Source organism: Melozone crissalis, unplaced genomic scaffold (genome assembly GCF_028551555.1).
Source record: "Melozone crissalis strain CALT ecotype California unplaced genomic scaffold, PUWL_Pcris_2 ptg000013l_1, whole genome shotgun sequence".
Classification (NCBI taxonomy): Eukaryota; Metazoa; Chordata; class Aves; order Passeriformes; family Passerellidae; genus Melozone; species Melozone crissalis.
Genome location: NW_026535791.1, coordinates 49,443,399 through 49,460,680, shown reverse-complemented (window position 1 = coordinate 49,460,680; position 17,282 = coordinate 49,443,399). Strand labels below are relative to the sequence as shown.

The 17,282-nt window shown below is 35.4% G+C and overlaps 1 protein-coding gene across 1 annotated transcript in view; it reads left to right on the top strand.

The window, feature by feature from the left end:
* TMCO3 (transmembrane and coiled-coil domains 3) overlaps positions 1-16,963 on the top strand; it is a 34,171-nt gene extending 17,208 nt beyond the window's left edge. The window contains exons 10-13 of the mRNA XM_054271686.1: positions 5,775-5,925; positions 12,160-12,239; positions 12,774-12,923; positions 14,601-16,963. Coding sequence (XP_054127661.1) covers positions 5,775-5,925; positions 12,160-12,239; positions 12,774-12,923; positions 14,601-14,714 — 495 coding nt within the window. The 3' untranslated portion in view covers positions 14,715-16,963. The remainder of the gene's footprint in view (positions 1-5,774; positions 5,926-12,159; positions 12,240-12,773; positions 12,924-14,600) is intronic.
* The last annotated feature ends 319 nt before the right edge of the window (positions 16,964-17,282 follow it).

Below are 17,282 nucleotides of genomic sequence, written 5' to 3'. Positions count from 1 at the left end.
TTGAGATACTGATAATGACATTTGTGACATTTGCTTACAAATTTCTTCTCAATACCAAATTCTCAACAGTGTTGTTACTGTAAAATAATCTTCTTTTTGTGTGAGAGACACATTTTGGGATGAAATTAAGAAAGTAGAGAATTCCTTAAGGTTTATGGGTTTTGATTAGCTATATTGGGTGTAGTTAATTTTCCCCTGAATTCTCCTTTTTTGTTTCAATCTCATGTTTCAGCCTTCTGAAAACCTATACTGCTGGAGAGCAGAATGTGACAGTTGCTTGATAATGTTATGGGTTTGACACTCCATTATCCTGAATGTGCAGATTGTTACATCCCCTGAGAATAATTAAGCCAAAAAGTTCCTGTGCCTGTTTTTCTAGGGGTGTTAACTTAGTTACTACAGTCCAACAGGAAAACCTGACCTTCAGGAAGAAGGTTAAAAAGAAGTGAGTGAGACCATTGCTTTAGTTAGTGACTTCTACTGTATAAGTTAAAAATTCCATTGCTCTAAACAGCTATTCATATTTCAAATGTGTCCTCTAATAAGAGAAGAAACAGAACTAGTTTCACCCTTTTACTTTCTAACAAGCAAACATTACACTTGTAAAAAAACTTTAATAAAAAACAGCAAAGAAACCACTGAAGTTGTGTATAATGTTATGGTATTTAGAAGCAATTTTACTTTAATTAAAACCATGACCTTCATAAAATTTGGCTTCTTATATCCAAATTGCATTTCAAATACACAAGGAGTTTGTATTTGTGACTTTACACAGTACATGTGCATACACACACGTGGGGGGGGGGGATAGATTTGGGTTTGTTGGATTTATACTGCAAATCCAGAAGGCTTCTTCAGCATTTTCAAAATTCTTTCCTTTTAAAGTTGATGAATAATTTATCAAAGGGAATGCTACAAAGGATACTGCAGGTAACCTCAGTGAACCAGTTGAGATGCTTGATATTCACTGACATTTATAAATTCATTATAGTAATGGTACAAGTTATGGTCTGAACACATAAACTGAAAAAAAAATAAAAAAGTGAAAAAATGTTTGCTTGTTGAGTTGAATAGGTGAACAAACAAATCTTCTGGAAAAACAATCTTAATTGGTATAGATGCTGTACTTTGTCAGGAATACAAACATAGGATGAGTGATTGCAGTCTAAGCTAAAAGTGTTGCATATCTTTGGAAAGGTTAAATTAAAGTTTTTGGACGCCAGGTAGGAAAACATACTCATGGATTCTGCTAAGATCATTCTCCTTGGAAAGCCAAGCCTACATATTGAAGGAGCTTGTGTAATTAATCTGCAAATACAGAATTTTCTGTACTGATGTAATTCTAAAAAAGCTTTTGAAATGTAGAGGAGCGATAAGAGAGTGCCTGTTTTAGCATCCTTAGCCAAAGACAACTCTGTGGCTCCATTTAGAAAATTTGAGATATGTTTTTAAATAAAATAATTTAACTCACTGTTTGGTAGGACACATTCTTTCCAACACACAGAAAAGAGACTAGGAATGATAAGGTGTTCCTGCCCCATGCATATAGTTACTTATTACATGCTTCAGTGTTGGCTGGGTTTCTGGGGTCCAGCTAAGCTTATTCAGTATTTGGATTAATGTGTAACACCAGCACATGTAATGCTCATTATATATAACGTTCATTTATTTTGCTTGTTCCTGTGTTTGAAAAATCTCAGATGATTAATTAAACAAGAATTGCCATTTCCCTGCTGATAAGGGCAAATTGTGTATGGGAAGAAAGAGGGGAGGTGAGACAGAAGAGGTTCCTGTACTGCAGTGTGAGTAAGCAATTTTCATATAAGGATTATCATGTCAGTTAAGGAGCTTTGAGTATGGTTGTGACTTCTGAGCATTTCTGAGCTTGAGTCACTTAGATAACACTGCAACTTGTTACACCTGCAGATATTTTAATAAGACTTGGAGCTTAATATGCCCTTTCTGTTCCCAGTATTCTCAGAAATAATTGTACTTCCCCTCCCTTTTATCCTTCAACTAGCTAGGCAGATCAGGGCTGGGAGGTGGGGATTGTGTCAAGTGCCAATCCTGTAACAGTATAGATGACACTGAGACAAAGTTGTGCATCTTTGAATCATGTACCTTGTCTTCAGTAACAAAGGATCAGTAGATCATTATTGTTCTTTCAACAAGTCCTTTTCAAGCTTTGAGTTATGCAGATAGCAGTTTGATTGATTGTTTGTTTCTTCATTTGTTTGTTTGTTTTAATTGGTGAACTGTTGTCCTGAATTGCAACATAAGGAACAAATCTAAGTTAAACATGACCATTCAGGATCAGTGGCCAAACTGGTAGTTGTAAGTCAAGGTATTTACCAGGATGAGCTGAAGAATATGTCAGCCTAAGGATTCAGTGCTGGAGTGTTGCTTTTTCATGTTCTATATGTACAGAAACATTACAAGGAAAATTGTTTTAAACACTGTCCTGATGATGAAATGCTGTATTGGAAACCTGTGGAACAACAGCAGTCAGTTTTATTGTTTTTTAAAACTGAAATTGTGGAATGTCATAAGGGAAATGAAAAAATATAAAACCTGGGCTGACAAGGACAGCAGTTACATTTACATGTTTATAGGACTGTGCATACATGTGGGGGAAAAGTGACTTCTAGTTTTACTGCCTGATGGTTGACCTGGGATGCTGGCAGCAAGTGGAGGCAAATTGCCAGTTTGCTTTATATACCAAAAAGAAAATACAGTGATGTTATTGCAGTACTTTACATATGAAAATGTACGAGGTTTTTCTGCAGTGTCCAGTGGATATCATTACTAGTATTGGAATATTGTTCTTTGCTTGCCTGAAGTACTTCTCAATGGCTAGTAAACTGCTTATGGACTCTTTACTATCAATTACAAGAAGATTAAGGAAGAACTGTAATCTCAAATATTTTAGTTAATTATTTCATAAAACACAGTTGAGATAGAGTTTTTACAAGGTTCACTTAAAATTGTTTCAATTTCCATTATAGCTTCACTTTCTTGAAATGCAACCTTAAAATTCCCTCTTTACTCTTGAGCAGATCTAAGTTACTGAAGCCTGAAATTTCCACCAAAATTTTATTTAATTTTACTGCTGCCTTACCATATTCATTAAGCTTCTGTGATGATTAAAGAGTAGCTATAAGATAGACATCATTGGAGAATATAAGCAAAACAACTGCTGAACAGATGGTTGAGATTCACCCAGAACGTGTTATAGCAGTATGTATATTTCTTTATTTATTGATGTGGTGGAACATTTGAACATAAAAATCCATTATTCTAGTGAAAGCAAACCAATCCTTTCTGAATTGGAATAAAATGGGACCCTTGAATACAACTCAAAGCTTAGTTGTGCTGAGAAAAACGTGTGAATTGAGAGAGTTTTTCATGTAATTTTGACTGAAAAAGCTTTCTGTGACATAGGAGTTGAGAAGAGGACAGTGCAAAGCCCAGGGATTAGTAATGGCTAAAGCCCTGTTGGTAAAGGTTGAACATTAGAAGGGATGCAAGCAGAGAGGGAATACTACATGCTCAATACTCTCCAGGTTTTGCTTATGTAAAAAACTCTGCTGTGAATGCCTTCCTGCCAGTAAAACAAGTCCTCTCCAGTATGTGTGTGCACATGTGCCCATACATTATATATAATAAACCCTGATGCTACAGTTTAGTTGAGGAAATGTGTCCACTTGTAGGTAATACTGTGAGACAACTGGCAACCAAGATGGGAATTGTAAAAGGAATTTCTGTACAAAGCTACATATAAAAGGTTGGACTTGATAATCTCAAAGGTCTTTTCCAACCTAGGTGATTCTGAAAATCTGAAGAACAAATTAGAAGAGGGGAGGGAGTGTTAAGAAGATGATGTAATTTTTGGTTCTTTTCTTGCTCTCTGATAGACTTTACACTTTTCTGTATGTAGAGTGACCTATGGATTTTGTAGAGCAGAAGTTGGGTAGTACCCAGAGACTAAACAAGAACCAGTAAAACTTGCCTATTTTTTTACCAGGCCATTGAGCTTATACTTGACTTGCCATAAACTGAAGGAATGTAATTCAGTTTTTATGCTGTGGGAACAAATTCCCAGTTAGATATGCAGTTTGCTCCAGTTATGTCTGATGCTTTCTGAACAAACATGTTTCTTTCACACTCAAATTGCTCCTTGCTTGAAGAGTGATTCTCACAACAGTGCAATCACTGGTACAAGCTATGCTGCATGTCTTCCTTTATGGTAACCTAATCCTGGCCAAGGGAATGTTGAAAATACTAGCTATAAAAGTTTTGATGTAGAGCTCTGTTGCAATTGATAGCACTTAAGTATGGGAAGATTATAGCTGAGTAGTAAAAATAATTCCAACTTTATTTGAATAGGCTGTATTGGGTCTTAATCATCCAAAAGAGGCTGTGACTTTTAAAACAACTAATGCATGATTGAGAAGAACTTAAATGTTTCCTATTCATAACTGTTTCCTTAATTTTATTCATCTCTTGGTGACTTTAAAGTCCTTCATGTATATATTGCCTTCTTCCCTCTTACAATTTCAAATTGTTCTAAAAAGCACTGAAAATCCTTTTGTTTTAAAATGAGAATTACATCACCTTGTTTGCTTTGCATGATCAGCAACTAATTATATTAGTTGACAGAAGCAATTTGTCACCTCAAATATCTTGGAATAAATTAGAGTGTTATCACAAATGCACTTGTGTGATGAGCATTCAGACATTATTACTTCAGTACACAAAGGTCTTGGGGTTATTTTTAGGTGCCATCTTATGCAGAGAGTGGAGACTCGTTTATTGTGTCTTTTGCACTCCTCCATTGGAGGAGTGGAACCATTCAAGATACAATGAATGGTGTCCATAAATGTACTGTAGTGTATTCTTCCTCAATCTAAATTAGAATAAAAGTAAGTCATTGGTTTTAAATGTTCCATTAATATTAGTAACATTGTCCTTTCTCAGCAAGATAACCATCTGCAGCTGTGTGATTTTGAAGTAATTATTTTAAAATATAATTTTTACCATACCATACATTAGAGGTGCAGTTTGCTTTTTTTTGTGTTCCAAGCTTTGCCTTAAGCAGTTGTTTAGTGTTTTGTTTAGTCTCTTTACATGTTTCATCTCTTCTTCTAGTACTGCATTAAAATATTAAAGAAGAATGAAGCAGTCTGAATTCTTTCAAGTAGTCATTTTGCTTCATTTCAGCAGTTTACTTTTTACACTTACATGAATCCTTATTCAGTAAAGCACACAGGCACATTTGAATCAAATTTACAATAATAAAATGTAATTTATGCCAGGGACTTCTGCTAGATTGAGACTATTCTCCCAAATATAAGCTTGGATTTTCTTTTTTTCCTTGTTTGACAGCTGGAAAATATCTTGTTCTTACTGCTTTATTTCACAGCCTCAATGTATTATGTAATCCTGACTCCAAAGCTGTCACAGGCTCTTTCTGACTTGTGAAATCAAATGCTGTCCATAAGGATCACACAGAGCATTGCAATGTAGATTAAGAAATTTATTTTTGTTTTTGTGGGAAAGAAGGTAACATAGAGGGAGAAACTAGATTTGTGAGTCCTCAGTATAAATACAATATTGCAGAACATTGAAATACATACAATGAATTCTCTTTGTTGTTGAACTTGCATAAAGACACAGTAATTTCCAGCATTTGGTATAATGTAAAGTTTTATAGTTTCACTGTGAAATGATCTATAAAGTCACTCAGCAGTAGATTCTCTGTTATTCCTTAACAGATCACAGAGCTGTTGGATGTTTCAATGGAGCTGGGATGCTTCTTAGCTGGAGCTCTGATCTCTTCTCAGGGTCACATGGTTACTGAGGAGATTATGTGCTGTATTGAACCAATACGTGACTTTCTTGCCATCATTTTCTTTGCATCTATAGGTAACTTCCAAGAAATCTTACTTTAAAATATTTGATACTTATATATAATACTAAATAATGTTAAATCTATACTATACAAAATATATACAATATATACAATATATAAAAACATTGCTTAAGATGTGGGTGAGGAGAAAAAAATTGTGTCTGTAATGTGAGGAGAGGAGATATATTTTATTTTGTTACAATACTGTTAATTGACCACAACATTGGTTTGCCTTTGCTACTGCTTCTAAATGTAACATGCAGTTTCAGAAGCCATTTCAATGTTGTACTTCTAAGTGTTGGTTTAGTGTCAGTTTTTCAATGTTAATTCTGAAATCACTCTATTTAAAACATGTAACTAAATATATTAAGATTAAAAGGCCTTGGTTTGGTTGTTGATTCGTTGGGGTTCTTTTAAATGTTCTTTTGTCTTTCCAGCAGATGTATATGTATTTTATACTAAAATTGTAGTACTATTTGAGTCAATTGATAGTGTAGATTTCAGAGTTTTGTGACTTGGTTTTCTCTAGAAGCAGAATGTTGTGATATCATAATTTTGTATAGCTTGTTTCTTTAGAAATTTAGTTGGGAGCATGTGATCTAATTGTTCTCAATGCAGAGAAAAAATAATTGAAAGAAGCTGTATCTCAGACACTACTTGAATGCCAGCTGAAATGCAGCATTGAGGTATAAGAGGAGGGAGTAACTCATTATGCTTGATATCCAAAAGGAGTTAACTCAGAATACTTAGAGTAAATCAGTAACCTCCTTTGGAACTGCTGCATTCTCCAGCTGTCTGTGCATGCCCCAATACCCTTTGTCTGAAGGAAACTGGAACTTGTTACTGAGGTGCTCAGCTACAGTGGGTGAGGAGACAGGCCCTGGGAAAGCTGTTCCCTGTGGATTGTACAGGAGGTGCATGTCCCTATGCTGGGGACATTGCAGTGTCCAAGAGGGGGTTTGGATGTGGCCTGGTGCACCAATCCAACCTCCTTCAACCCATGTTTTACCCAGAAAGTCCTAGGGTTTGTGCTTGGATTTTTCAAAACCACCATTAGTTTTTCTTCTGCTGTTATTTTAAGTTTTTAATTGTTCTTTTTATCTCCACATATTTATTCAAATAACAGTAAAGTCCCATCATCAGCATAATTTTAATGTTTTTCCTTATATACCTGTTTGCTACCCATTGTTTCATAACAGGAGCTAAAACTGGTGGCTGTCAAAACAAAAATGAAATAGCTATGCTTGCCAGTCTTCATTTTATTTTCATTTTTTTAATCCAGCCCATGATAATAGTTTCTGGTGATAAGTCAGATTACTTAGTAATAAATATGTTTATTTGAATAACTTATTTTTTAATAATGGAAGGAAAGTGATGAGCTCTGATGAAACGTGGGCCCATATAACTGACAAGTTTGCATGAGTAATTGCTAAATGCTTACAGATGTAAGTTGTTTATGTGTTTCAGTAAAGATGGTGATGGAATGGATAGTGTTATCAGGAATACAAACATGACAAGTGATTATAAGCCCAAAGTTAATTTTACAAGGGACTGAACAAAAATACTGTCCTACACTCTTGTGACTTCATAAATTAAGACTGGAGATAAGACTTTACTAGAGTAAAAGAAAATAGCAAGACCTCAGTTGGCACACTAGCAGCACTCCATACAGCCTATATTGTGCTCTAAGGAAATTACTTTAGTCATTCTGCTACAGAATTTTTTAAAAAATCTTTTTAACAAATTTTGCCATTATAATTGCAAGCAGGAGAGGAAAGAAAATTGCATAACAAATTGGTGTGATTTTATAGAAAATGGGTACTATACCTGCCTCTGAAGAAAATTAGCTAGAAAAATCAGAAGAGCTATATCATAGGCATCTGACAAAATGTGATATGCTTAGTTGTTTAAAAAAACCAACCAAACAACAACAAAAACCCCTCCAAAACTGACAAAAAAAGAAGACCCAAACTCTAAAAACCTGCCACCCTCAAACAAAATCCCCTTCCTCCCCAAATAAAAATTAGCTGCTGCTCCCCCCTTTACTTTCAATTACTTTTAAATTTTGTGCCTAGCAGGAAATTCTGTGGCAAGGAGGTAGATTTTAAAAGCAGTGATGTGATGTTGCAAAGAAAACCTGAGTAGAACAAAAGGTGTTCCTTAGTTTTTCTTCTTACTAGATTTCTTTTTAAAGACTTCTTGCTTGCTTTTTATTTATATATGTACACATGCAAATTATATGTATATATAAATATATAGAGATTTACTGTGTGAAATTATGTACGAGCCACAAGGAAAGATTCTTCCCCCCTGCCTGAAGAGAAGTTGTTAGTTACTATATGCAGCAAACACCTTATAGAGAGCAGAAACACTTGAGCTCAGGAGGAACACCAGTGCAGTAGTATCATTTCTGGTCCCTTTAGAATAAAGGCACAAATGGAAAAAAATATCTTAATTGAAAAGTGACTGTAAGTGTGTCATTTGGAAAAGTTCATTCCTGTTTTGCTTAAATGCCTGCTTTTCTGTTCTTACTGCAGAAATCCTTCTGGTGCCTTAAAGCTGAGCTGAGTATTACTTGTTCATGTAATATCCATAGCAGTGGCCCTGCCCTTGACCTGTGCAGTGGTGCTGCTTTAAATTTGCGCTTGGGTGCATTTGTGGGAGTAATGCACCTTTGCAGTTAGGCATTAACAGCTGCACTTGGAGTTGCTTTCTATCTGTACATTCATTTAGGCCTCTGGGTGCTCTTCAAGGTTCCTGGCACTCTTTATGCCACCTCCTGAGGTTAAAGAGTTTCTGTTAGTCTCTGTCCTTACTGATAGTTTTGAGAGAACATCATGACCAATCCCTTAGAGCCACATTTTGGGCACTTTCCTTCTCATTTCTGTTTTTGTACCTAGTGCACAGATCTTTACCCATACATCATTTGATTTTGTTTTGATTACTTTTTGGAAAGATGGAAGGCATCTTTCATAGACTGAGTATAGAATTTGAAACTGTGCATCAAGACCCTCTCTGCCACTGGTGAGGTAACAGATTACTTCCACTGACTGACAAGTTGTGTGTTCTCAATGTGCTGTACAGATGTAGCCACCTGCCAGGTTCCACATTTCCCTTCCAAGTAACTCCTGTGATCCGTGTTGGACCTTGAATGCAAGATGCTGAAAACCCTTTAACAGCTCAGTCTTTTTCTTCAGAAGATGGGTGATGCTGACACTGCCTGCACCACCACTGTCCAGAGCAAAATGCACACAAGGATTGTCTAATGAGCCTCTTTACTCTTCTGTTGAATCTGAGAAAATCAAAGGAGGATCCCAACTGGAGCTTGTTGGATGGCATTCATTCATCCATCTCCTTATCCATCCAGCTCTAGTGCTTTGTTTTTCTGCATGGAGCACAATGAAACTTGGAGGTTTCATGCTCTCAGAACTGACAATAGAGTCAAAAGGACTTTTCCCTTTGGAGAAAGATTTAAGAAGATTGGTTTTCTCCTCTGCTGCTTAATGATCTAGCCAGGGCTGTAGTATTAATTGCATTTGCAGGCTATGATCTTAGGTCATTTAGTAGACACAGCATCTCAATGCATAGCTAATTTGATTTTTCTGAGTGTTGTTCTGTGTTGAGGATGTGTCAGAATTAATTCTACTGGCTCCAGTTTGACCCTCAGAGTTCTGATTTTTGTACTCTTGTTTGCCATCAAGGATCTTCAAGATTGCTTTTTTGGTGTTGGATCTAACCAGGATGTAGTCAAGACGTCTGGATCTTCACATGCTGTTTAGAAGCTATCCATCAGATTGGTATAATCTGCCTAATGGAGGAAAGAAGGAGTTTACTTGTTAAGAAAAAAGTACTTTTAAAAAGATTGTGCAAAGTCTTGCCTGTAATTGTCCACAGAATACATACCAACTGCTATGAGTGAGCCATACTTTTTGGCTTGACAGTGATGCACCCCAAGGCCTCTGTTCCAGCTCTTTGTGAACACTGCTTGGAGCTGAAGGTCTGGTAGCTTGTGGCCAATTCTGTAAAAGTGTACCTAAGTGTTACCCTAGCTGTTGACTTCTGGCCAATCTGACATGTGCTGATGACACTGCTGACGTTTTTGAGTTATTTGAAGTGTTTCTTTCATGTTAGAGAATGATTTCAGAATTACTGCTGAGCTCAGTTGAAGTCTGATCAAAACCATTGCAATAATTTGCCATCTTCATGCACCTTCTGCCCATGAAATTAATCTTTCTGATGGTGTTTGTATTGTCAGGAAGGCGCCATGTGCTTGTTTAGAAGTCTGATAGCACTTCTGGCCTTATCCTGGGTTTTCATCTAGGAATGGGGCAAAGGTCTGTACTGACCATAAAAATATCTTATGATGGGATTTATTTCCTTCAAAAAAATGTCTGGTTTCTGGCATGTTGATTTATCTGCTCAGAATAGCATATGTGACAGGTTTAGGCTTGTTTTCACCTTGGAGACACTGTTCTCCAAGCAATTGGTATAGAAATCTGCTGGAGTTTGTGCTTCAGCTCTTTGGAATATGGCAATAATCTCCACACTGGGCAGCTGTTCAAATGGACTTCAGACTGCCTGTGTGCTCCAGAACTGAACACATATTAGTGATCAGAGCACTAGGCTTTATTTATAGCCTGTCTTGGAAACCTTCAGTTCTAGATCTGGCAGAATTGTCCCTCTTATCAAACATGCCATTGCTATGGGCTGTATTTCTTTGATTGCTTTTCATGTATTTTCTGAGGTCAGCCTAAAGGTGAAGGAGCACTGTGCACATGATATTGCAGTGAAGCTACTTGCACATGCATCTGTGCATATATGTGGATTTCTTTTTTTGGCGTTGTTTTCATCTCTTATTTTGCTGTCTCTCCTCTTACTTTGATAGTCTTTTGCATTTGCACTTCAGTAGTTGGAAGGAAATTAAGAAATAAAACCGGGTGTGTGCATGCTGACTGGGTGGCACTTGTGTAAAGATCTCTGATGTAATTGAAGAAGGTTTCTATTGGCAATTGAATGTGCATGCAGACAAAACCCTGTGAAGTTACTGTAAGGGATGAGAACTCTTGGTTCTCTACAGATCATCTTGATCTGCAGCACAACAGAGAGGGAAAATTAGTGGAACTTTGTCCTATGTTAAAATAAGAAGTTATTTACAGCATTGATTTACATGCCTTATGCTTTAGAAAGGCAAATTTTTGTTCTTCATCAGAAATAATTGGGTTGGAGAAATGCCAACTATTAAGAATTCGCCAGGAACATCACCATTATTTTGATTTCACTTTTTAGAAGGTTTTTATGAAAAAGGAACGAGCATCCAAAGATACGCAGTTCTGTTTGCCTGCAGAAGTTCTGCATACTTCAGGAGATAAAATTGACTTAGCTGTAAGATTATTCCTCAGTGACTCTAGGACTTCTCCAACAAATAGTTCTTTTTCTTATGTTTAATATTTGCAGGATTTAGTTTTATGTTTCTGAGTTCTTTGTGGATCTTGTTACCTTTCTTTATATAATTGCCAAGTTAAAATGACCAAATATTGCAAAAAACCCAAAGACAATCCACTCCAACAAAAGAAACCCCATCAACATCATAGTAATGAGTTTTTCTATAATTCCTTAATTGTTAGACCATGCTCAAGGGTTTATGGCCTTACCTGATTCCAGTCTAAGTGACTTTTCAAGTTCAGGTGACTTTCAGAGTTTGGAAGTGAAGGTCATAGAATGAAAACACTTTGGATTTCTCTTGTAGCTATAGTCTATACACATACTGAGTATCATGTTCCTCCCACTGTGATAGTTCCTCCCATTGTGATACCATAAAAAAAAGTTAAATGACCAGCAAAATGTTAGAATGACTGTGCATAACAATGGAATTATTTTCTTGCAGGATTTTTATAGTTTTCATTAGATATGTTTTTTGGTTCAGATTTTGTATTGTTGACTGATGTGGAAGACAGAAAGCTTTAGAATTTGAAGTGCTCGTGCATCAGTCATATGCAACTTAATTCAGTTGGAAATATTGCCTGTGCTAAACCTCCCCAAAGAAAAGGGCTGAATATTGTGGGAAATGCTTTTGTGATCTAGTAGATAGTTAGGGCTTTAGTGGTCAAGTGGTTGGTAGGTGAGTTAAGGCTTTTTGTTTGATTTGTTTTGAGAATACAGTCTTACAATTAAATATATTACTAACCCAGAAAATTACCATAGTAAGATATTGGCCTCAAACTGTGCAATGCTGTTTTCTTTCCTTCTAGGACTTCATGTTTTCCCCACTTTTGTAATATATGAACTCACAGTCCTGCTATTCCTTACATTGTCTGTCGTCATAATGAAGGTATTTTCTTTTACTCTTTTTAAAAATATTTTAATCTTCATTAATCTAAGTGATCTTTGTGCTGCGTGCCCTAAAGACAATTTATGCAAGAACTGAACATTTGATAGGACAGAGAATATTACTGTAAATATATATTTGGAAGAATCTTACTGATTAGAATACAGTTTGATACAATATTCTCCAGATATTTAAAAAGAAAATTATTTAATGTTAAATATAAATTGCACATGGCAAAGGATCTATTTCTCCAGCCTGGGATTTGTGACAGTAATAACTGTGTTTTAATAACAGTAATAAAAGTGTTTTATTATAGTAAAGAAGATGCTACTTTTTACTGTGCAATGTACATTTGTCTATTTTGACATTAATACAGAAGACATATTTGGAAGTCCATTATTTTATGTTATGTTCAAAAGTATTCTATTTGATTCTGTGTATCTTACAGAGATCATACTATTTTAATTATTACACTTCTTTATTTAAACAAACAAACAAAACAAACCCTCAGTAACTGAAAAAAACATGTTTTTAAAGTTTGTCTTGGCAGTGCTTGTCCTTTCTTTGATTCTTCCAAAGACCAGCCAATATATCAAGTGGATTGTCTCAGCAGGACTGGCACAAGTCAGTGAATTCTCTTTTGTTCTGGGAAGTAGAGCACGCAGAGCAGGGATCATATCTCGGGAGGTAAGCTGTTCTGTGGTTATTAACTTCATTTTTTGCACCTGAATAACTTACACTGTAATACAAAATCCCAGTATTTAAAACACCAACACACTCCAAATTTGTGGCACCTCTGTTAAAAAAAGTTAAACTGTTAAAAAAAGTAGAATCAACCCATACAAATGGATAATTGTATGTCCCTGACAGGGTTCTTAGTGCTGGTTCTCACTTATTTCATACTGTACCTTAGTATTTTAAATAACTTAGTTATAAATGCTTTACCTTAACTTCTTTCACTTACAACTTAAATATGTCAACAGTTGCAGATAGCACCCAAGTCATAAAGAATGAGAAGGCTTTGCTTTTAAAATCTTGATACAGCTATTGAAAGAGGTATAGGAGTGTACAATACAGAGAGACTACAGGACTTGAAGAAGGAAATACCAGTAAATAAGAACTGGAGAGCAGATATTGTGAAAATTGCCTTAACATTTAGACAAGCAAATACACTTGTAAACACTTTAACCTGAAAAGCTTGTTCATTTTAAATCCTCCACAGAAAAAATAACCAATGTTTTTTGTAGTCATGAAAAAAGTCCCCTGGGAAAGAAGCCTTAAACTAAGTTTTATACTGAACCTGTGAGAATGTTACTTTTTTTTTTTTTAAGATAATCTGATTTATGAAATTAGGTAAATTATGGCTATAGAGATACAGGAACTGGCCTCACTTTCTAGTACTAGCTGCTTTATCCTCTGTGCTTCTGCTCACAAAAATGCTCTCCTGGTGCTCTGAGTTTTTCATTTTCATTGATCAAGTGAACTGAATAGTGTTGGAACCAATTCCAAATAAAGCACATCTGAAAAACTTACACTATGCTGTTCACTTGTAGGTAAAGGTGATTCACTTTCATGTTCACTCCTTCATATAATTAAGAGTTACAAATATTGCATGTTTGCATAGAGTTTCAAGATATCTGTATGTGATCACAGAACCAGTTTAGGGGCCCACCCACTGAGCTTGGAAGCTTTTAGGCTTTCATTTTTTTCTGCTCTCACATGATTATCTAAGGTATAGGTTTGTATACCTCTGAAATTTCCTGAACTCATTCTTTTGCTTGAGACCTCAAAACTACTTCCTGCCACTTTTATCTAAGACTTATTCAAACTATGTAGTTAGGATCTCTTTTTTTTTTTTCAGAAGATGTATGGTATGACTTAAAGGGATTTATGCTTGCTTTTTTCTGTTGATGAGTGAGCTAGCAGTGAACTTTGCCATTATATCATTAAACCAGAATAGTTTAGAGTGGTGGTGGTGAGGTTTTTTATTTGTTTGATTGGTTGGGGGTCTTTTTTGTTTGGTTTGTTAGTTTCAGGATTTTCATTTTGCTTTTTAAATAAAGTGATAATTGGCCTTTGACTTTTTAACAAATACTTAATTTTCAAAATTGATCACTTCACATAAAAACAATTGGTTTTTTATAAGCTCATTATGATGTTTTTGCAATTGTATCTTCACACCAGGTAAACAGGTAATTAGATTATTTGAGCATGTATTGTTTGCTTTTGTAGCAATATGCAAAGTTGCTTAGGAAGACAGGTGAAGTCTCTTGAAAATATGGTCTAGAAGAGCCTAATCTCCTCAAACTTCTTTCTACTGTTATGTAATCAAGAGAAGTAATGGCTTTTATTTGCCTTTTGCAGGTCTATCTTCTTATTCTGAGTGTGACTACTCTAAGCCTTTTACTTGCCCCTGCCCTGTGGAGAGCTGCAATTATGAAATGTGTTCCGAGACCTGAAAGACGCTCAAGTACTTGATCAAGATTTGCACAAATTGAAGGATATGTCCTCTTGCAAGGAAAACATCTTCATTGCTCATTGTATTTCTATGCACTCAGAAAACAAGACCTGTTGAGTAGTCAGTCCTCTTAATAAGCACTTGGTTATAAGCCTTATACTGACCTTAAAACAAAATTCAGTACTAAAAAATAATTGCATAATATGAATTGCACACCTTTTACAAAATTTACTTTGACTGATTGGAATCTACTAGAACATTTGTTTCTGATCCAATCTGTTATTCAGAGCATAAATTATTTTTTTTAAATATAGTCTCATGCAAACTCTGTTTAATATTTCTTTTGCCTGAATGTGCCTTTTAATTTTCATCCTGTTAATGCTGGTTCATCACCAGATTTTGTTCAAAAAGGAAAAAACGATATATATATATATTATGGTGCCTATGGTATCTTCTTTCACTAAATGACTTAAGTCATTTTCACATTTATGATTTTAATATAGCAGTATAAAATTAACTACAAACCAAATTTCTGATGGTTAATAAAAGTGTGATCCTCTGCACAAAGAAAAGGTTTAACTGTTTAGCAAACAGTTCCAAGCAGTTAATTACATATTCCAGTTCATGCAGCCAGTACTGCATGATATTTTATTTCAAATTGCAGCATATAATGTATTTTCTTATAGTGGTATATTTTGTGTTAGCTCTTGTATTTATTTACATATTTGACTAAAAATTGACAGTAAGAAAGGGCATAATTTATGTTTGCAGACTGACAGTTGTTACCTATTCTTGTTGCTAACTGCTGCTACAGTAATGGTTTACAGGGGTGTTTTCTTTTAAATAAAAAATAAATTACACTGGGAAGTGTAATTTCAATTAGATGTGGAAAAATAGTACTTCTGCAACCTTGGAGGTTGGATCTTAGTTGACACTATTCTAGATTTGAAATTATTTTAAGTAAATTAACTTGCAGAAAACTGGAAATGGCAGACTGGATGTGTATTTGCAACCCCATGACCTTTTAAGTTACATTTACATTGAATAAATTGTTAGTCTCTTTAAAATACCATGATATTTTAGCAAACAGTGTTTTGAATGTGATCTTAAATGTGTTTTTTCTTTAAAATGTTGTATGTAGTGAGATAGGTCTTGTAAAAGCCCATTATTTAAGTGTCATAGAGAAAGCTTACTCATAGGCTATAGTCTACTCTGTGACAAAGCATTTAAGAATCTTCTTGAGGTTCATCTGCTAAAACCAATACTATTTAAGATACATTAACACTTCAGGTCAGTATTGCAGTGTCATCTGAAGTAACATTGATACCCACAAAATTGTTAGAAAAATGCATGCTATGAGGTTTAAATTGTCAATTAAAATCAAAGTTGTCCTCCAAGTAGCAACACAAAGCTTTGGATGGATCTTTGTGCTCTGTACCTTTTTGCCCTGTAGCAGCCTCAGTTTCTTCTGTGTTTTCTCTGACATCTGCTGGGCTTGTCCAGATGAAACTTGGACTACTCTGGAGTGTGTATGTGCTGGTGGGACAGGGTAGAGATCATAATATTTGAGTTCTTGCTCACTGGATTTGGGGCTTTCCCTCTAGGCACTTATGCTTCATAAAGATTGAAGGAATGTATGGCAAATCCACCTCCCCTTAAATGGTTTCAAAAGTTGTCACAAAACAGACAAATGCAGAACAAAAAGCTGCTCTATAAATATTTTTAAATAAAATTAATCTATAACAGAAAAGAAACTCAACTGATTTTTTGCTATATTTCAATATTTTTATTCAAAATAGAGGAGCAGTTCAGGTTTTATGGTTCCACTTAACAGTCTGCTAGCTCAGACCTTTTACACTTTTACAGGTACCTCACTGAAATAATTTGTTTCTTAACTGTCCTATCCACTCTGTCCACTCACCTAGCTCTGTGTTTCTGCGTGAAATACAAGCATCTCTCCTAAATGCTTCATTTTGGCTTTGAAAGATGCTTATTTCACACATAGTTTGCCACCTGTTTCACAGGGAAAAATGTATGACAGGTCATGGTAGAGACCTCTGTATGGTTTCCATTATATCACTTAGTTAGCCCTTGAAGCAATTATATGACGTATTGCAACTGTGATGAGTCAAACTTTTATCTAAATAAATTGCTGTGGGTAGTTGTAGTTCTCCAGAAAACTCTTTAAAAGTCAGGAAAGAGACTAGGAAATACTGATGGTTTGTGTCTCCTAAAAGAAATAAAATATTTTCCTTAATATCTTTTAAAATATTTGGGTGAAAAGCTCGTTTGGTACCATGTTCAAAAAAGGAAAGCAAGCGTCTAGATACATTACTGGTTGCCTCATCTCTCTCAGTCCTCTCCTAAATAAACTTTGTCATGGTTTAGGAATGGTATTCCCCAATTTAGTGCTCTCACCACCACTACCCTGTCAGTTGTTTCCCCTCTCCCCCCAGTTGGAAGCACAAAAGGCAAAGATTGTGTGTTGAGATAAGCACCATTTACTGGAAACAGCGATGAGATAAGAAAAACAGTAACAGCAACAATATTAATAACAAAATTGTACAAGGAGGAGCCCTGGACAACAA